At 36.3% G+C, this 22,427-nt stretch overlaps 3 protein-coding genes across 3 annotated transcripts in view; 2 read left to right on the top strand and 1 right to left on the bottom strand.

The window, feature by feature from the left end:
* LOC125236742 (rabankyrin-5) overlaps window positions 1–22,427 on the top strand; it is a 65,728-nt gene that overhangs the window by 19,311 nt on the left and 23,990 nt on the right.
* Window positions 346–22,160, bottom strand: LOC125236263. The gene is made up of 5 exons (XM_048142974.1): window positions 21,896–22,160; window positions 7,933–8,095; window positions 3,510–3,680; window positions 2,008–2,164; window positions 346–1,387 (listed from the first exon to the last, which is right to left on the bottom strand). Exons 2-5 carry the CDS (start codon window positions 7,979–7,981, stop codon window positions 1,267–1,269), a joined length of 498 nt encoding a protein of 165 aa, XP_047998931.1. The 5' UTR covers window positions 7,982–8,095; window positions 21,896–22,160; the 3' UTR covers window positions 346–1,266.
* Window positions 5,991–7,780, top strand: LOC125236262. The gene is made up of 2 exons (XM_048142973.1): window positions 5,991–6,870; window positions 6,962–7,780. The coding sequence occupies exons 1-2, from the start codon at window positions 6,140–6,142 to the stop codon at window positions 7,734–7,736; spliced, it is 1,506 nt and encodes a 501-aa protein (XP_047998930.1). The 5' UTR covers window positions 5,991–6,139; the 3' UTR covers window positions 7,737–7,780.

Genomic DNA, 22,427 nt, shown 5'->3' with positions numbered 1-22,427 from the left:
CGTTTTAGTACAGGCAAAACATACGTTACGAGTGGTTTCAAACCGATATATTTAATAATAAAATTACCAGATATTAAATTTACATTTTTAATTCTTAAGGGCCATTTGCATCACCCGATTAACTGGAGGTTAGTGGGCTGTCAACTGTCAAAATCCATATAAAATGGTGAGTCAGCCTCGGGTTAACCATCCTTTTTCGGTGGTGCAAGTGTAACTGTGTTATTACTTATTGTAGGACCTAGAACTGCTTTGTGAGGAAAACTTCTTTAGATAGAGAATACTGATAGTAGGTATTCTGTGATAACATGACTGTTCCGATTTTCAAAAGGCAAATTAAACAAAAGATCTTTTTTTGACATTTCTTTATTGGTTTGGTTTGGTACTGGTTGTGTGGACGGTCAACCATTTACCATGATTCATACATCTTGAAATTTATTCGCATTTTTAAATTAGAAAACGATAATTTACCAGAAATAGAAAATAAACGTTGCATTATAATTATTGCATTCCTAAATAAAAATATTATTTTACATATTTACATAAAACTGAAAAGCATAAATTATTATTATTATACAGTATCACACATTTTAATAATAGATAATATTTGGCACACTATTAGATCAAAGTGCCTCTGGCACTTGATAAGCAAACAAGCACAATATCGAAAAACATCAGTTCTAATGAAAATAACCTAATTACTATCAATAACCAAATAATCGCTTATTGATATTATGGCGCTTTTTTTAATTAAGTAAGTATGCTTCTGCGAAACCAAAAGTTATGATCAATAATTGTTTGTGTTGTTGAAGTCACAGAAAAAATGACATTATTTTGCTTAAGGATGGGCTACTACTGGCTTGTATATTATAGTAGTAGCCCATCAAAAAATCACACAAAAACACTGGAAAATAAATTGGGCACCTCGTACATGATGTGAATCCTCCTTGAAACTAATTATAATTAAACCTACACCTAAAATACACAAATCCGTCCATCAAATATTAAATACCTACCTAAAACATTATTTCTTGCATAATTTAACTTTTTTTACTCCTTTTCTCTAATTAGAATTAGCTATCAATATCATATTTCGTAATTGTGTTTATCAATACGATCAAGTTTGGTCCTAGTTTAAATATACAGAAAGTATTTGCACCACAGCATATTACACCATTGTCATCAATTCATAACTGTCATCTAGCTACAATCTATTTACAGTTCATAAGATCACAGACATGAAACATTTAAAAGGTTGTTTCTGCCTCACTACCTAATACTGTTAATGTATTTCATGAGGTTGAATACGAGTATGACACCCATGATGTCTGTGTAGCCCTCGTGGTTCGTGTTTGACGTGTTGCAGAAGTCACCACGACAGTAACAGTATCTGTAATGAGAAGAACATTACGTTAGACTGCAAAAAAGTAAAATATCGTATAGGTACCTGCATAAGTTGTTTTCTTAAAATGGGTCAGTCTTATTCATAACTTTTGAACTAGGAAAACCTGCATTGCCATTTCACAAATTTGTGGATTTCTGGAAATAAACTCGGATAATAATTATAGTTTCCTGGCAGGCATCAGCTTAAGATGACGATCATTTGCGCTTCAACGACGAAACGCTTTCTGTCTCTCTATAATACTAAAATGGAAGAGAAACAGCGTAAGTTTGTCGTAGGCAATTGTCATCTTCACTGCACTCCACGTTAAATAAAGAGGTCGTTAAATCCGATTTTTCGAAAAGAACAAGTTCTGGGCCCAACTACACATCTGCAAAATTTTCTAAACCTGATGGTTATTGGCCTTTTATAATTTGATCTAAAAATGTACAGTCTCAATGTAATAGCCCGCGGCCGCGGGGCCTTTGCTAGTTTTGCTTTAGGGCTCATTTAGACGGTACGAGTACTCGCATACGAGTTTTATTACATTGCGGTATTTGATGGCTGTGCAAAATTGTATGTAACTCACTCAACAGCCCGCAATTTGTAGTTCAAGGTTGTCTAGTTACCTTGTGGAAGGCGTCCTCTCGCCCTTATCGTCCACTTCTAAGCAGCCCTCCTTGTAGGGCTCCATGATCTCAATCTTGGGAGACCAGCGCCCGTTCTCGTAGTCTTGATACTTGTTGGTCTGCGGTGCGCAGTCTCGCAGCACGCCGTTTATTCTAACTGGAACATACAGCATTTATTTTATTAATTTGTACTTAAAACTCTATAGACTTGGAGATAAATCAAATGAGCATGCCTACCATTTTGGGGTTTATGTACTTCATCAGCTTGATTTGCTGACATTTTTACGACATAAGTAATAAATAGTTAGTTCAAACGAATCGAGACAATCAAATTAAATCTCGTTTAGGTACCGTCCGTTCAATAACAGATACCATAAGGTGACCATATCTAGAACTCACATTGAACTACACAGAAACACCTGAATAATAAATGACTCATCTTGTTACCTTGTTCTGGTGATAATTGTAGTACTTGATAGGTAAATTCACTGCCGATCTTACGTCATGTTGTCTAAACTAATTTTGACATAAGACAATAACAACTTCAAGTAGGTTATTCCCATCACATTTGCTATAAAATTATATGTCTTTTGTTATCTCAAACGCAAAATTATATTGCAGATTGCAATACCATTGTATTGCCAGTGAAGTCGTCATCAAATTTATCGGAGCTGCCGTAGCTCTCAGATATATCGGAACACGCTACTATTGCCAAGACGTTAGAGTGCGTATTTCGACATTCCTGAGCTTTGGCTGCTTCGGTGTATCTGATGGCGACTGTGCAATTTTATTGAGGTTCACTGCCATTCTTGTGTGTCCAATAGAGGTATAAGAGGCCTTGCTTTATGTGCAGTGCAACGTTGCGTCGGAAACTACTACAACTACTTGACTACTACTAAACAGTGTAGGGCGTTCAAAAATTTGCTAAAAAGTGATGCATGTAGTTGTAATCAAACGAAATAAGTATGTTATTTTATGTCATCTCTAATCTGCAAATGCATTATTGCTTGCACATCGTACAGAGTAGATGGCGACGATTTTGTCGATGTTGGTCGAATGTCGGCAACGTAGTGGAATTCATCACTTATTTTAAATCCAGATGTGGCGTTTAAGCATTGTTCGAATCACCTAACCTAACATAATTGCTTTATACTACGACGGTAGCAAAGAAGTACGAGTATATGACCATCCTGATGGTAATCACTAATCAGCTAGGCTATAGACGCTTGCATCTCCAGAGTTACATGCACCTAGTCGACCCTTAGGGTCCATTTAGACGGTACGAGAACTCGCATACAAGTTTTATTACATTGCGGTATTTGATGGCTGTGCTGAATTGTATGTAATTTCAACAGCCCGCAAAGTAACTAAAATCGCATACGAGTTCGCACGCCGTCTAAATCAGGCTTTACACTCCGCACCTCGCAACTCTTAATATCCAGCCCGATTAGGATAGGAGATGGAGAGCTGACAACTGCATTTAGAAATATATTGCTGCTCACCTCCATTCTGAATGTCCAGATGGAAGTCTTGCTTCATACACATGGTGGAGTAGGGGCAGTCCACGACGAACTTGTCGGAGTGGTCGAAGTTGACGCAGAGCCGCGACGTGGAGGTGTAGTTGTGGCCCGGCGGCGGGTTGATTAGGCATTGGTAACATTGGAGGGCGGACACTGGAAACGAAAAAAAATGTTTTTATTTATTTAGGTAGTTACGAAAACAATCCATAAACTAAACAAACGTAAATGTAGGAATAAGAATAGTTTATTGCAAAGGAAATATTTTGAAAAACAGTGGTATCAATATCCTGTGGCTCCACGCTAGGCTAAGTCTGTCACGTGGCAGCCAGAATTGTAAAATTTAGAATCAACATCCAGTAACATTTTTATAAAACTAAACAGTTGCAATAATTTTAAATTACTGTTTAAAAGGATTACTTTTAAATTACTGTTTAAAAGGATTACTTTTAAATTACTATTTAAAAGTAATGTTTTTTTTATGGGATAGGAGGCAAACGAGCAGACAGGTCGCCTGATGGTAAGCAATTACTGCCGCCCATGGACACCCGAAACACCAAAAGTGTTGGAGGTGCGTCGCCGGCCTTTAAGATGGGCCTTTCTGTTCAAATAATGTTATATTAATTATTGGCGAAATATAATACAATGCCATACACCTTTTTTCAGTATATATTTTTGGTTTACGAAAATTCACAAAAGCGTTTATGACAAACACAATACTGTTTAACCTATTTTTTTTTTATTTAATAAGTGATGCTACAGTACCTACTTGATCAAATATTTTAATTCGTGAAACCAATGAATTACACAAATTGAAATCTGCCAATTCAATACTCATAGCTATTACCTACTTATGTAATCATTTAACCCACTATAAGTATCTAGCATACAATCATTAATTCATTGACGCCTATCTATGTAATCCATGATTCCGTAACCTCATGTTGTTCAATGAAATGAAACTGAAAGTTAGAAAGTGTTTTATGTACACTACCGACTTATAATTAACAAATATGTTAAAAAAACTCACGCCGGAGCATCACACTCATCGAAGCATGCGTGACTCATACTGAACAGAAACAAAAACGTCTTAAGACATCTCTGAACACATAATTTATACGCCTTTCAGGTTTGGTTCAAGATTTCACGGTTAAGTGCCGCTGACCTTACTGCATTTTAGATACTTGACGTAATCGACATATAATGAACAAGTGTTGGTCGTTTATGTCAGCCATGCGTTTTGTTTTTGTTAAATTTGCGTGCAGCTGATCTTGACCCCGATCGCGATGTCCGTTACGAGACGAACCGTATACAAGATGGTTCTCAAAGGAACTCACATTGTTGTGTAGCCATGGTACCTACTAGTAAGGCCATGTGACCTTATATTCCACCTACAACAATTAGTGTTTTTTTTTTTGCATAGTTGTACATTAAATATTTATTAATTGCATTAACTTATGAGTGTTGACTTTCGTGACTTTGTAAAGTTTGTAACTTTGTACCTATCAATTTAATGAATCGATGTATTGTAATTACATATTCATTAGGCAAGTATAGGTACTTCCATTGTTATACCTTTTGGTGTTTATAGGAAAATTTTATTTTATATATTCTTTATGTATTATTATTTTGACCGATATGACCGGGTGATGTTTCAATGTTTTTGAAAAACGCTTGTTTTAAGTATTACTAATATTAATCACATAAAAATAACAACATGTTCTGTTTTGTTTAACTTCTTAATTACAAATAATATGCAATGAACAATTGCACACATCCATACCTGAAACTTGGACCATAGAATGTTGATGGAACTATGAACGAAAAATTAATTTCCCTGATTTTAGTTCTGCGTTTGACTCATACGTTATTCTCATTATAACATCTGTATAAATAGCTAGTTTCAAGTGATCAAATATGACTCATGGAAATATCATTAGCATTACATTATGAACAGTAATCGGTCACAGACCTGACTACATATCAATGTGAAACAGTCATTCTAAGCATTGTGGGGGTTATGTGCTCTTTAATGTATATTTAAAATACCGGTTTGATATATAAGATATTGTCATGCCGCACAAACCATATTATATTGAAAAATAAGTATCGTAATGGTTTCAACACGACCAGGCAAAAGTGTCTGTTATCAAGGTGGTCATGACATTAATTTTTCGTCAAATATGAATGCCAAAGTCGTAACATTATGTATAATTTTTATCTTTCGTTCCTGTCACAATGTAGATCTTGATTATTACATTGATGATAATAAGGAGCGCTCTAACGACGAGAAGGATGACTTTACCGAATCTCGCAGAATTGCTAATGACCCGAAAGTGCCTACCGATGACGGTGAAATTAAAATGATGACTACTTTAAGTCAACCTGAAGAAAATACTGATGTAAACTCATCAAGTTCAAACGAAGAACCACTAGAACCATCAGAGTATGACAACTATAGTTACCAGGAGACCCCCAGTCGCCCCGTCCAATTTCCTCTTACTAACATATTTGATCAATATGAATACTCTTACGCCGATGATGACAACGACCCAGAAGACTTAGACACCGACACTTCTGACTATGCAGTAACAATTACATCGAAAGAAGAAAATATGAATATTACTAACGCATCGAAAACATTACTCCAAGGTCAAACACCTCCTGGAAAAATACGAAAAACTGACCTGTACCATATAGTACCAGCTGTTTCGAGGCTTAAAGTAAAGAAATATCAACGAAAGTTAAATAAACTTTATGCTGACTCCGATAAAACGGACAATATCTGGTATGTTCCCGAAGAGTATCCCTGCTGGGAGTTACCTATAATGTTTGGTAGATTTAAGACTAGAGCTAAGTACTCTGATGTATTTGTTTTAAAAGGTGGAACTCTTGATGGCATATCACTTGAACCGGAGACCGAAGTTAAATTTATTCCCCGTAGGCGCAGTGACGATTCTGCCAGCAAATGGTGCGATCAAGGACCTTGTTACGGTGATCACACTCTGTGCACTTTTCCAAATAACTCCATATCTAGAATATGTGATAAAAATTACCAAGTCAAGAAACTCACTGTGTACGATCAAGTAGTAGTACTAAACACCATAAATACTATGAGAAACCGTGTTGCAATGGGCACGGCAGAAGTTTATTCTCACTTGCCTACTGCTGCTAATATGCAACAAGTCATGTACGACGTGGATTTAGCAAAGATTTCCGATAGATGGCTTCGACAATGTCTTCCTGGCCCCGCTCCTTGTTCTTCGTTAAAAGACAAGCTGGTGACACAATTGGAGTGCAAGAAGTGTTTGAAATACTGTTGTAAAGGAGCAAACGACGACGACTGGTAAATATTTACAATTTCTTAATATTTTTCATTTGTAAATATATGCTCTACATTTTATGAACTTCTTAGCATCGATATATTAAATTTGCAGTGTACCGCGTAAGGAATGTTTCGTGTCAGTATTAGTCGGATGTCTTCACGCCTGGTTTTTAAATGCTGGTGAAAAACTAGAAAAGCGGGACGTGGACTGTGGACATATTACTCAGTGGACCTTCCGTACTGCGCAGATACTATGGGCGAATACTGATAAAATGGGCTGTGCTTACGGAATAAGAAGCAATGGTGACATTAGAGTTGTGTGCAATTTTTCCCCTGGAGCAACATTTTACTTGAGAACTAAGTTCTTCTGCGGCATAATACCTTACAGCGACGTAACAGAACACTTTGAAGAAGCCTCTAATTACGATGTCACAAGTTTGGAGTTTTTGGCGAAATTAGGGATTCAGATGAATTTAACAAATCTGTCAACTCCTAAACATTGGAGGAAGTCGTTCATTCCGGAATATGTTTTCCGAAGTTTTACACCTTGGGGTGTATCATTTTTGCGTAACAAGTTAGAGGGAAAACTAAGATCTTACGAGGGGGATTATGAAAACGGGACCATAGGAGCGGTAGCTAGGCTGGTGACAAGGTATTCGTTTCACGAAGAATCCAATGCTAGATGTGATACTGGTGAACCGATTTATGAGAGCGGCGAAGCTGGCAGCCAGTGCGTGGAGACCGGCCGGGTGTTCACAGCTCTATGTTACAGTTATCGAGATCCTTATCCTGGCTATAGACTGGCAGCAATTATAGCGCCAGTAGCACTGTTCTCGCTGATTTTATACGATTTGTTTAGCGGTGTTCTTAGGCAAACTAACTTTTGAAACTAAGTTGCAAGAATTTTATAATATGTTAGAAGAATAAATGACTTCATTAAACTAGCGTAAACATTAGTACCTAAGGCATAAGTGTTTCTGTGTATCATCAGTTTTGCATTATTGAAGTATTTTGAAGCGCCACTCGCTACGGCTATGTTCCGGACATTACACGCGTGTTTAAAGGTCTAAAATGTGTACATACCAGTCTCACTGAAGGCCAAGACCGCCGTCAGGGCTAGCACGCGCTGCATTCTTGCAATAGCTTGACTTGGGCTGCCTCATGTATATGCTCGGCCGGTCAACATAACATGCAGTAGTTTTTGACTAGCTCTGTCCTTGCTGAACGATGCGGTTGTGGAATGCGTCTGTAAATATTATTTGACATATATTTTATTTGCTTCAAAAAACCTATGCACAATTTTACCACAAAAGGTAGATTTGTATACATTTTCGAGTAACTACTTTGGATTTTATACCTAGTTAAACGCCGTTGTAAGACAAAAGGTTGTTGTAAGGGGAAATAGATTAGGTCAACAAAAATGAAAACTGAACTAATTTCAGACTATTATCATTATTATCAAGTAAGTTACAAACGCAGGTTGTTTGAGTGTTACAGAACAGCCGAATAGTTTTCATTCCTTTGCTCTAATTTTAATAGTTTCCTCTATGGACTCAATCTGTAAATTTTATTTACGCATAGTGTAAAAAACTTAATACAAGTTCACCACGAAAGGCGAAAGGTGTAGGCGACCTTGGTTCGGCATTAACAGAAAATAAGCAAATACTGTGCTAAGTAACCAAGATTAAGAGTATTGTGAGTGGTATGTTACGTAGGTATAGTACGATGATTGAATATCGTAATCTAAATGGTTATGGCATGGCGACACGGCAATACTGAAATGTCTTAATGTGTTTGATAAAGCTGAATTCGATACTGTCTTAATAAGCCAAAAATTTCCGCGATTACAAAAAAATACAGTATAATCTGTTTGAACAGCAGTTTTAATGAGGTAGTTAGGTGCCTAAAAGAAATACAGAATTTATATGAATATTAAGAGCACACCTTACACAGATCCACCTAACCTACTAGGCGACGATAAATATACATATTTATACCTATATTTCTATTCATCACATAAATAAATGCATTTGCCGGGATACGAATCAGGAACCAGGGGAGGCAGGATTACTAGTGTACTAGGCCAGATCCATCGCCATAATACAGTTTGGAGATATATAAAATAAATTGGTTCCTTCTGTGTGATTTGGTGGGAACTGCGTTTTAGTAATAAAGTTACATTGCTATTGATTGTGAAGGAACATGGTGGGAGGAAAACCAGTGTCTCCAACGCAAGGTTTGGTTAAAAATGTTAAAATATGAACTTTCGTGGGAAGACATCTTCACATTACTTGACAGCTGCCAACTGTCAAATGCTGATATATGTCCCACACCCACTAGAGGCAGTCGTATAGTCATCCAAGGAGCGAATTCATACTCGTAGATATTTTTTTATGGGATAGGAGGCAAACGAGCAGACAGGTCGCCTCATGGTAGGCGATCACTGCCGCCCATGGACACCCGAAACACCAGAAGTGTTGGAGGTGCGTTGCCGGCCTTTAAGATTGGTTTACGCTCTTTTCCTAACCTTAGAACATTCGTAATCACTACCTACACCTTTATTCATTTTAAATCTTAGGTTAGGATTTTTACAATACTCCTTTTCTCCATTGGGTCCCGGACTTTTGGGAGGCGAGGCGTGCCGAAGCCAAGAGCCATCATAATAAAATTGTCAATCCCAATAGGTACCTTTAGGTACCGATCGTTGAGCTCAAATGTTTCTTTTTTTTGTATTAAAATTTACGCAGTTACCGATAACTTATGAAAGATTAGCAGAAGTTGACTAACAGTCAACAATAACTGTTTGTGCGAACGCAGTTGGACCAAATCGTGTTGCAATTCTAAAGTTAAAAGTTGCATTGTTGCTAAACGCACTTTGTAGTTAAATTAGCTCTATTCAGTTATAATTAGTGGATAATGTACTATTTCTATTGTTTTGTGTAATCTTTTCTTTTGCTCAATATTAGTTAGTACTTGATTGCATTGTTGCACTTTAAACTCAAATTAAAATTGAAATGGTTAGTTTAGGTAGGTACATTCTGTTTAAACTTAAAAATGTAAGCCTTATAAAGACATCCAAAATCGGCAAAAACATATCATATGACTTCGTGAGTGGCACTGAAACCTGAGTAGTTTCATGTGCTCTGCCTACCCCTTCATGGGACACAGGCGTGATTGTATGTATGTATGTATGACTTCGTATTAAAGAACCATCAAGAAAAACGTACGATCATCGTCTAGGTGGTGGTACACCTTTGGTTGATTCTCGGCAGACGGAAAGATGACAGTCTATGCACTGTGGCTATACATTGTATTACTTTGACAGTAATTCTCTATATTTATACTCTATACACAATATTGAGCAATGATCACAACTAATCAAATAATTACCTTCTTAATTCTCAGTCTTAACCGCTCGTATGCTTAGACACGGATTCGTGCGTGGGAATTTTAATCTATTGTTTTAAATCACTATTTCAATGGATGGATAGAATAGTGGCGCATACGAGGGGTTAATGCTTCCAGCTTATTGTTTTTCAAAATAAGCTCCGTTTGACCATGGTTTGACCACAATACCTGGCCTGTAATTACCCAGGCACTTTGTAAGGCGTAGACGCCCTAGATTTTACGACCTTCCTTCAAATGTAGTTGAACCTCAAATGGCTAACACTTTATTTGTTTGTTCTTCAGTCGGTAATTTTAGTACTTGTTTACTAAGTAGTTAGATGCTGATTCAATATTTTGCTTTGTAAATGTACCTATGTATTGCTCAAGCCATAATATCTATTCAGTAAAATTGGATTGGTTTTGGTATCGTTTATCAATATTAACAGTAAAAAAAATATTGTTAGAATAGTTTTCACCAGCGTACCCACCCAGTACCAATGCCAATATTTTTGTAAATAGAATGCGTAATGCACGTGAACTATCAAAGCTATCAACCAATGGTATCTGTATGGTAAAAAAGTGGTTTTCCATGATCATGGTATCTGACATACAAGCAAAGCATCGAATGTAAATTGACGTGAGTCATTCTAACATTAGCTATTTGGTCGGTTTTTAGTTACTTTAGAATCCGTGAGTAGCGTTTACGATAGCTATACATACACATATGTACATACAGTCATCAATATAGACAAAGTAGTGGTGAGATAATGGTCAGAGCATTGGGCAAAACCCAGCATTTTTGTTATGACACTTATGACCAAAGACCAAAAGGAATTTTAAGTCTTACTTTAACATTTTAAAGGTGTACCGACATGAGCACATACAGAAACATGTTTTGCACAAACTCCCATTTCTTGCCCACTCAAGAAGCGAACCTGTATTTTTAAACTCGCCTAGTCTAAAGCCTTAAGTCCATCTAATACAGGCTATATTCCTGTAAGTCGGTAGCTCTTTGGACTGTGGCAAGATAATCGGTTGAAGTCCATAACCTAAGCTGAGCGATTGGTATAATGCTTGTCTTGTCAAAGTTAAGTAAAACGTTGTGGTTGTAAAGTTACTCTTCGTATTGCTTGACGAAACACATATTAATATAAAATGTTACTTCGACCTGGGTAGGAGAGTAAACTTTATACGCTTGGCGTCTATTGAGGACTCCAATTTTCAAATTTATTCTACATTCATATCTGCCACTGTACTCACAGGCTATAAAGACAATCGACGATCACGTCCATCGGAATAAGTTTTTGGCAAACATTTCATATTAGTACAAAATTTTATCGCTGACTTTACCATTTACAGTTACAACTAAGAAGTAGAGACATTTCAAACGATCATAAACACATTTAGTTTGCGTTTTTTTATCACGGAGTTTCCATGCCCATCTCTTGCTTCCATCATCAGATCAGGTCCATGTTTTTTTATCCAATATTTTATTGTCATCTGAATTCCTAATATAATGGACATTGTCGTTTTAATATTCATTTGTTCATTGCGTTTTGAGCTACAATGACATTTTCTATTGTTTAAAAAATCCCTACGCGTTAATTTTACACTAGGTACTTAGGCAGTTGCTGCGTTGTATAGTTCCGCCTACGTATTAAAATTAATTGACATATGTTAATGATGTCATTGTCCTATGACTGAGAAATTTGTGTTGAATAAAACATGCCGTTGAATCACAAATCCAGCCAAATTTATAATGACCATAATTATTATCAATCTTAATGAGGTGTGTAATATTATACACTTTACACAGTATACCCCGTACCATGTATCGTTAGGTACAACCAAAAGCTATATAGTTACTATTTAGTTCCTAATCGGCTCTATTTGGAATCTGTATATAGGCCTATGATGCTTGCAATTTTATCACTAATCTTCGTGGATAAAGCATTCGTCACGTTCTGGCAAGTATGTCAGTATGAGAGTGACAGGTGTCTTATCCACGTTGATAAGTGATAAAATTGCAAGCATGATAGACCCACTGGAAGGGATTTACCCATTACCCACTGGATTTACCCATTCGTCCATCAAGTTCTAAAATCCGTCCCATTCTGCTTTCGTCACATTCATCAGTATTATTTGATCATATGAGTTGTTTTTCTTTTTCTAATTTCGGCCCATTTGATATTCGTCGTTATTTTTTTGCATTTTCGCTGTTTAATCTATGCAGTCGTAGTAAGAGTGGAACTGAGAATAAGACCAAATGGGATTGGATGAAATATGAATGAGTTGAAATAAGAAAAACGACAAATGTTACTGACGAAAGTGACAACAGCAGAACGGGTCGTCCTAAGACGATACCGAAATGGTTGCATCAACTGACTTCACATTTGCACAACCAGCTCATTGAGCATCCAAGTTGACCACTCCTAGCATTTAATGGGCACACCGAGGAGTGCAGAAGCTTCGGAATTTACCTTGTTTACCTAACAACATGTCCATAACATAATACCGATACTCTACCGACGACCGGTCTGGCGCAGTCGGTAGTGACCCTGCCTGCTACGCCGCGGTCCCGGGTTCGAATCCCGGTAAGGGCATTTATTTGTGCGATGAGCACAGATATTTGTTCCAGAGTCATGGATGTTTTCTATGTATATCTTCTTCTTCTTCTTCTTCCTTGCTCTTTCCCACTTTAAGTGGGGTCGGCTCTCCTAATTACTGTGCGCCACGACATTCTGTCGAGGGTTGTCGGGTCAGGTAAATTATTGGTTTTAAGGAGCTTGGCCATGCTGGTCCACCATGTTGACGGAGGGCGTCCTCTGCCTCTCTTTTTCTCCGGCAGGTCGAGAGCTCTTTTGACGACATACTCATCATCCCTACGCATCACGTGCCCAAACCACCTTAGACGGTTTTCTGTAAGCTTTTCGGGTATTGGAGCCACCTTAAAGCTGCCACGAACGTACTCGTTTCGGACTCTGTCTAGTCGCGTGACTCCTCCCGACCATCTAAGCATCTTCATCTCCGTCGTGTGAAGTTTCTGCACGTTATCTACGTTCACAGGCCAACATTCCGATCCGTAGAGTAGCGCTGGTCTTACCGCCATCCTGTAGACTTTTCCTTTGGTACGAACCGGCATGTGAGCGTCGCATAGGACTCCGGTCAACGATCGCCACTTTTGCCAACCCACATTTACTCTATGTGCTACATCCTTTTCTATATATGTTTTCTATGTATATAAGTATTTATATTTTATATATATATCGTTGTCTGAGTACCCACAACACAAGCCTTCTTGAGCTTACCGTGGGCCTCAGTCAATCTGTGTAAGAATGTCCCATAATATTTATTATTTATTTACTCTAATAGCTGTAGTTTCTGCTTGCGGCTTCATCTGTGTTAGATAAAAAAAATATCAAAGTTTCTGCTTTAGAAATCAAACTCTCTATACATCGGCCTTGCTCTATACTAAATGTAGCAGTTTTTGAAAGGATAAACGTTACTTTTACAATTATAATTGTGTAGCGATTAATGTATTAATATGTACTAGGCCCGTGTCCATTTTTAGCTCAATAGACTACATGCTATAGGATCTACATTGTCTTTAGTGTACTACTTATTGTCCCAGATTTGTAAGAACCTCTTTTTGACACATGACAGTGTCCACAATACGTAAACTCGCGCAACCTAATGAAATTTTAAATAAAATCCTGTAATAATATTTTATAAAATCAAGTACTTAAAAACAATATTTCGTTTACTTTAAACATAATCTAGCACATGTTACATTTTTGCGGATCTTCGTTAGTGAGTATTTTACGATATTAATTTATCACGCAGGATTTACTTATTATGTTATTTATCATTCATTTTTAACCCTTATAGTTTCGTCATGTCCGTCTGTCCGTCTGTCCGTCTGTCCGTCTGTCCGTCTGTCACAGCCGATTTACTCGGAAACTATAAGTACGACAGTGATGAAATTTGATGGGAATATGTGTTGTATGAACCGCTACAAAATTATGACACTAAATAGTAAAAAAAAGAATTGGGGGTGGGGCCCCCATACATGTAACTGAGGGATGAAAATTTTTTTTCGATGTACATACCCGTGTGGGGTATCAATGGAAAGGTCTTTTAAAATGATATAAAGTTTTCTAAAAAACATTTTTCTTAAAGTGAACGGTTTTTGAGATATCAGCTCTCAAAGTCGTAAAAAGTATGTCCCCCCCCTCTATTTTTATAACTACGGGGTATAAAATTCTAAAAAAAATAGAGGTGATGCATGCTAATTAACTCTTTCAACGATTTTTGGTTTGATCAAAGTATCTCTTATAGTTTTTGAGATAGGTTGATTTAACTGTAATTTTGGCAGGTGATTTTTAAACTAGTGCTGTGGCAGTCTGTCATTTCGATTCAAATGACATTTCAGTAAGTTGACAGAAATCGTATATTTGTTTAAGCGCCTCCTTGTACATAGGGCCTAATCGATTCAACCAATTCGAAATTAATCGTTAGATTTGGCAAACGATAAGTCTTAGCCACATCGCAACATACTTCAAAACAAATGTGTCAAAAATGTGAACTTACAAATCCGGGACAATAGTGTACCTAAGTTGTTTTTTGGACATATTCTTACATACATAATTATTTTGTTATTTTATTATACTCTTTACGTATGGAATATACTTTAAGTCCTTCGATTCAGTTTGTTAACCTTTTTCGCATTGTTGTTTGTGAAATATAAGTAATTACAAATAAAAATATGAAGATAATATATCGCAGTTGATTTTTTGCCCGTATAAAACATGTCACAGGTAAAACAAACAATTAAAAAAATAAAAGCAAACAAAGGGGAAGGGCAAAGACAAAATAAAAATAGTAATTAGTATTTTGTAGTTTTTTTTTTAATTTATTATTTTTAGGTAAAAAGAACACGAATATATGTTGGTATAATACTTAAATAGGGACTGATATAGTGTTCATTGATAAAAGAATAGAGATGTTTGTCATCCCTAAACTCTACTAAAGACATCTAGCTAGTCGTTTATGTATTTATTTCCTGACATAAAAATAATGTTCGGGAATGGACTCCCGGAAATAATTAAATAATCTTACAAAATGTAACCATTAGGTACGTCTATAAAATTATAACTTCAAATGCACAGTGATTGAGTTGATAGTTATGCTTGATAGCATGCATTTAACTGCATGGTTCCGAGTATTACGCTTACGCATGCATTTTGCATGCATATGAATTTCTACCTGACTTTGTCATAAATGATCTCAGACTATAACGTGCTGAATGCCGTCCTACGGTCGGCGGTGTATTAATCTCAGCAATGATCAAGGGCAAATTATTTTAGACCTTTGCATTCAAAAAACAACGTGGTATCATTTGCAAAGAGGGTTTGTAATGTAATGCCAAAATCGAGTTACAGGGGGCAAATGTGTTGGCTGCTGACTCCAACGCATTTGACTCAATCAATTTTGGAGAAGCCAATAATGCCACCTTTGACATGCGCTGTTTTCGTAGTCAAGTCAGTCCAAAATAAGTTGGCAATGATTTTGACTCCCTGGTACAAATGTAATTTTTAACGTCAAACTTCGATGAAACTCAGACGTTTACTTTAGACGATACAGGAGGGGTCAATTCTCCATCCATACAAACGCTCTCGACTATTTCCTCCCTGGTTTTTGAAGATAGGGCAATTTTTTTCAACACAGATTACTTATTATTATGACCCAGTTATTGCAGGACGTAGGAGGCGAAACACTGTGGCCCCTAGGCCTCCAACTAAATCAAAATTTGCTCAAAGACAATTTGCCTCACAATCTGTCCATCTATATAATACAATAAATAAAATAATTAATATATATCCACTACACCTATTTGAATGTAAAATCGCAATCTTAGATTGGATAAAAACCCTAAGTTACGAAAACATTGAAGCGTTACTTACGTACTCAATATAATTAAGGTCAGCTACATATCTATAAGTACACCTGTATTAAATTTATAACCATCTTCCTCAGTAATAGTACCTGTTTCAGAAAAATATAATTATAAATTATGATTATTATATATATATATATATATATATACACACAAACACACACACACACACACACACACATACACATACACCCACATACACACGCACGCGCGCACGCACACAGACACACACACACACACACACAATCTCATATGTAGGTATTAGTTAAAAAATAATCAGATTAATATTAAGAAACTGTTAAGTAAGATAAACTCTGTAGTTAGTCCTCATAACATCATTTTGTCTCAGCTAGTACTACTTTTAATTGTAAAAGAAGTATTTAGTTTAAGTTTAGTTTTAAATTTAATTTAATTCTATGTATATGTAAAAACAGAAACACAATTTTTTTGGTTTATACCCTCTCTTTCTGGAAGAGCGGGGTTTTCTGTCACAAGCAAATTTTGCTTAAAAGAAAATCCCAACCTCGTTGTGTAACCCCCTTATATTAACCTAATAAACTTTTTCATTTTCATTTTCATTTTTTATCATTTTTATCTGTGTCGGACCGTTTTGTTTTTTTTGATGTTTCTATTTTTAAAGACGCTAGAGCCAATCAAAAATTCCCAAAAACGGCCTTTTTCATTATGGCGCAAAAAAAGGTGTGATAAATCTAGTTAATAACATTACTATATTTAACTAAAATTCCCTTATTTAAAGGAGGCTCCTTTCCATATTTTCGCTCCTGTATCGTCTGAAGACGCAGAGGATATCAAAATCGATGCCAAATTATTTTGACCTGACTCTAGTTTAAAATATTTGAACTGGATTCAAAATAGGAAATGTCTCATATTCATTCTTTAGCTTTCTTGGTTGGGTTAATTATTTTAGAACCTTGTCTGATGGAGTAAATTATCGCTTTGCCGTTTGTCCTAGATTTAGGGCACTGCAGCTGTTGCCGAGGTCAACGCAATGAACCCTTGTCGCTCTTATGGGCGTTGTAACACTTTAATTTTACAGTTTTATTTATTTCTTGTTCGTGTGTTATATTTATATATAGATAATTATCGCATAATTAGCAAAAGATTTCTTACAATGTAGTTTGTCGTACATACCATACTACTACTGACTGTCGTACTAACTGCCTTCACTATTGTTGAATGCTGTAGTCACTTTTAGTTGAGCCTAAGAGTTCTAAATCCGTAAACCTAAGTATTTGTAAGCAAAGGCGATTAGGACTTGAGGAGCTGATTTTCCCAGCGATCAGCTAACCTATTTTCATTTAAAAGTGCACTAAAATCATAATGTTGAGCTCCTATTTAACATAATGTTTATGACATTATACCTATTAAGTTACTCGTGACGATCATGATCATGAAAGCATAATGCATATAACTGCGTCGAAATATCGAGATATCGGCAGAGAATAAAAAGGTTAACACACTATACCCCGGTCACTAATAGTCAAATTTTTATGATTAACATAATATATATTTAACATAAGTGAATGCGAGACAATACTCTCTAGTTTCTACCTTAGAGTAGAGAACAAAGTAATGCTTGAATATTCTAACAAATTCGTAACTGGGGTCATAGATCTATTGACAAATGTTATAAACAAGCAGTTGAAATTGATACAAGGTCGAGTTCCACCCATTGGCTGCTTATTTTAATCGGCCGCTCAATTCGCTTTTGCGTTGTTTTTAATCATAGCAAATTAATGGCTGATGTTAAAAGGTACAACTCACACGTATTTATTACTACTATGTATAGATTGGTTCACTTACAATGGCGTTGATTGCGCGTATTTTGGCTTGTATTGCCATACTACTATACTCTGTCAAATAAATCTGTCAGTAAATAAGAACAAAGAAAACTATATGCATCCTTTTCTTTAGGGTGCTAGAGAAAAGGATACCTATAGTTTTCTTTGTTCTTATTTACTGACAGACTTGTTTGACAGAGTATACTACAGGTTTGACTTGACCAATCTGAATGACACGATCTAATTCTATTTCTACGTTAGTGCCTATTTACTAGATATTAAGTAAAATCATCGGTACTTATCATCATGTGATTGTGGTCACATGCTTCTCCTATCTCCAATAAAAGAAAAAATAAATGTGCTGTTAGACATTTATGAAAATATTGCATTGCAGCTTTCGACGAATACTAATTCTTCTGGAACATTACCTATGCCTACCTAATGTTTGTTCGCATGTCGACTTAAGTTAGTGTAGTGGTTAAGAGCATAATACCAGATAAATACACTAAGCACTTTAAACGGTGGCGTGGCACATTATCATTAATATGTATAAACACTGCAACACGAGCAAATCATCTATGTAACTTATGTAAGCACGTAAATAAAACATGATTTAAGATGTTCTGTTACCGTGAATTTTTTTGTGTCGTGTGCCTGGCTTGAAGCGCGATAATTAGACACTAACAACAGATTTATTTGATTATTTTTTACCCCCGACGCAAAAACGATGGGGTGTTATAAGTTTGACGTGTCTCTCTGTCTGTGGCATCGTAGCTCCCGAACGGATGAACCGATTTAGATTTAGTTTTTTTTGTTTGAATGTTGAATTAGTCATGTCATGTTTTATGAAAATCGGTCCACTCTATGTCGGCGTTTTTTTCAAAATTTTGTATTTGTGGTTAGGTTATTTACAACTTTTATATATGTACTTACCTATAGTATAATTTATTATCATGGTATTATAACTATTTATTGCGTGACTTGTACGCTAAAAAAAATCTGCGGGGCCCTTTCGGGGTCTTTTTGTACGTTACTAACCTTGATCGTCATCATCATCAACGGCCTCGAACATCAATAATATGATTTAAACTTTCACGATTATTACACATCATTATTTTTAAAATCGGGACTTAATCGCGTATAACTACATATTAAACTGACCTCCAACGTTTCAAGGACGTTAAGTCTTCTCCGAGACCACGGGGACAACGCCGTCGCCGCGCCTCCCGCCGTCGTCCATCATTATTTTTAAAATCGGGACTTAATCGTATAACTCATCATCAATGGCCTCTCGAAAGATCTTCTCCGAGACCACGGGGAATATGTCCTGGGTTAAGCAGTTTAATATGTAGTTATACGCGATTAAGTCCCGATTTTAAAAATAATGATCAATAATATGATGGGTTAAGCAGCGTCCATTAGATTGTGGCACTTCCGCAAGTGGCTAGTGAGCCCAATGCGAGTAGACTTGATCGTACTTATGTATAAATTAATACTAACCGATCATGAATCATTTAGGTAATAATAGTACATTACTACAGAGGCCGGGACAAAGGGCCGGGCAACCCCATTTCCCGCCGAGGTATGTATAGTGCTTTTCTCAAACATGGCATGAAATAAATAAAGTCTACTGAAAATAGTAACTTTGGATGGCTGTATCTCCTAAAAGGTGCGTCGTAGCGCAAAAATAATCGAATTTTCGTTTCCCTTTGATTCCCCGTATACGCTTATAAAAAAACAAAAAGTTAAAAAAAATTCAAAAAAAACGAAAAAAATTTTTTTTGTACGAAAACGCACCCAAAATCAAATATTGTCTAGGGCCCGTACCAGTTGCAGTCGGCACGTCTATAAAGCCCCTTATAGTTTTTTTTTTAATTGGCTAAATACCTGGATGTTATGTCACAATTATCTGTGTTTGGAAATTAAAAAAGAAGACTTTGCCGGCCTTGGCCTGCAAGGTTTGTATGAAATTCCATTATCTATCAATCGTCCTAGCCGCACCTGCAACGTCATACTTCGCTGCCAATTATAAGGCACATAACATCAATATTTCATACCATGTTGGAGAAAATATATATTTTAAGGGCCGGTTGCATCAAACCGCCTGTCACCGTTAAAGCGTTTGTTAAATTGTATTGTATGGGAAGTTCCATAGACGTCTACTGCTTGACGATGATGTGTCTGTCAAATGTGGTTGATGCAACTGGCCCTAAATGTAACACAGAAATCTAGAATGAATTTTAACTTCATATAATTTCAGTCGCTTTACTTAAAACCGCGCTACGCTTTGGTCCATACTTTGACCGAAGTTATACTTATAATTTAAGTAGCGCACATATAAGTGAGAGTGTTATAATAACTATCATAGAGGTTTAGACCACGATTATACGATTACATAATTTAATGTTAGTAATGAACGGCCGACGAAATCGGGCCCACGGTCAGGGTTGCGAAAGCTATAGAAACTTGATCCTATGTTGAGGCCTGCAAAACTTACACAAACTACTTACGATCGACATTGCGTTGTCTAGCCTTTGCGTTTGAGCTTTATGCTAAAAACACTTTACGCTAAAATGAGCTTTAAGCTGTAATAGGCTATATTCCGCACATAGCTATGTAATAAAGGAATACTTGAAAGTAGCGATTGTATTGTGTGAAAAAAACCGGCCAAGAGCGTGTCGGGCCACGCTCAGTGTAGAGTTCCGTAGTTTTCCGTATTTTTCTCAAAAACTACTAAACCTATCAAGTTCAAAACAATTTTCCTAGAAAGTCTTTATAAAGTTCTACTTTTGTGATTTTTTTCATATTTTTTAAACATATGGTTCAAAAGTTAGAGGGGGAGGGGGACGCACTTTTTTTTCCTTTAGGAGCGATTATTTCCGAAAATATTAATATTATCAAAAAACGATCTTAGTAAACCCTTATTGATTTTTAAATACCTATCCAACAATATATCACACGTTGGGGTTATAATAATAAAACATTTTTTTCCATTTTTTATTTTTGCACTTTGTTGGCGTGATTCATATACATATTGGTACCAAATTTAAGCTTTATAGTGCTAACGGTTACTGAGATTATCCGCGGACGGACGGACGGACGGACAGACAGACATGGCGAAACTATAAGGGTTCCTAGTTGACTACGGAACCCTAAAAATGACATATTTTCCCTGTGCCTTATGATTCAAGTTTGATAAGAATATACCTTTAGTTGGGGGTCTGCTATCTACGTTTCAGACTAACAATTGGAAATTTATGTTCAATGCCATAGGTTTGATGGTAGCATATAAAGCACACTTGCAGGTGCTATTCTCGTTTCTTTCTATTGATACTTGTCCATCGATAAGATAAGAGAAACAGTTAAAAATTTGTTAATCAACAGTGCTTACATCTCTATCCAAGAGCGACAGATTGAAGATGTGCTATTGCTGCTGTTACAATATATGTTAAGATTTACATATTTAGATGACTATGAATTTGGATGACTATCCATGATTTTGCTTAATTCAAACAGTTTACCCCAAAAGTCACGTCATTAGAACTAAAACAAGATTTTTTTTCAAAATTATCTATTATAATAGTTCACCTGATTAGTGATTACCCTTTAACCTCTATATATTGTACAGTTAGTTTATTGCGTGAAACTAAATAAGGAGCATCTGGCTTCTTATAAACAACAACATAATTTTCGCAGTCTGATTTATAACTTTAGGTATCATTAGTTACAAATTAAACATCAATGATGGCATTTAATATTTACACAGCTTACAAGCATGAAATTAATTAGTAATGCTTTTGGATATCACATGATGTCGTATTTCATAGAAGAAGAAAAAAACAGATTTCAACAAGTAGCAGGTGCAGATACCATCAATTAAATATTCAATATCGATACTTACATCAAATATTCACAATCCAAAAATGCACTAAAATGTAGCAGCAATATTGAAACACTCCCAACACACTTGCGACTTAAACCTGAATTATCGATTCAATTCGACTCGATCGAAAAATCAATTTCAAAAATGGTTTGTTTCTCTCAGCTCTACATAAATGAATTCGAAACACAGGATCACGCACGTGGTTTAGTACGAGTTGGTTCGTTCAAGCGTGTGTCTTGCTTCGAGGGCCGGCCTGCACTGGGTCTCGCCGCCAAGACACCGGCGGTCCTTGACTGACGCCTTTGTCAAATAAGTGGACTGCAGAGTTACGTAGTTCAATTAAATCGATCGCGATACTTGCGTCTAATATAGAATTGTGTTATCGTTCCGGTTTTCATTGTGTCCGAGACAATGATACTTTATACGGCTTTACGCAAAGCTATCATTGTTTAAGAAATAAAGAATTGCATATGGCTTGTGTTCCAATTTCCTAATATGTTAATGAATGTTTCTGGCTTTTGTTACTGGCTTCGTAAAATATCAATTATAT

Source organism: Leguminivora glycinivorella, chromosome 19, assembly GCF_023078275.1.
Source record: "Leguminivora glycinivorella isolate SPB_JAAS2020 chromosome 19, LegGlyc_1.1, whole genome shotgun sequence".
Lineage (NCBI taxonomy): Eukaryota > Metazoa > Arthropoda > Insecta > Lepidoptera > Tortricidae > Leguminivora > Leguminivora glycinivorella.
Note: the sequence above shows the minus strand (reverse complement) of the source record. Positions and strands in the feature narration are given on the sequence as shown.

Excerpts from the sequence above, each read along its gene's own strand:
- LOC125236263 (XM_048142974.1), bottom strand. The coding sequence starts at position 7,981 with ATGCAGCGCGTGCTAGCCCTGACGGCGGTCTTGGCCTTCAGTGAGACT. Across the intron at positions 2,165-3,509 it reads TCTGGACATTCAGAATGGAG|TTAGAATAAACGGCGTGCTG; the intron begins GTGAGCAGCAAT and ends TGTATGTTCCAG. Across the intron at positions 1,388-2,007 it reads GAGAGGACGCCTTCCACAAG|ATACTGTTACTGTCGTGGTG; the intron begins GTAACTAGACAA and ends TTCTCATTACAG.
- LOC125236262 (XM_048142973.1), top strand. The coding sequence starts at position 6,140 with ATGAATATTACTAACGCATCGAAAACATTACTCCAAGGTCAAACACCT. Across the intron at positions 6,871-6,961 it reads GGAGCAAACGACGACGACTG|TGTACCGCGTAAGGAATGTT; the intron begins GTAAATATTTAC and ends TTAAATTTGCAG.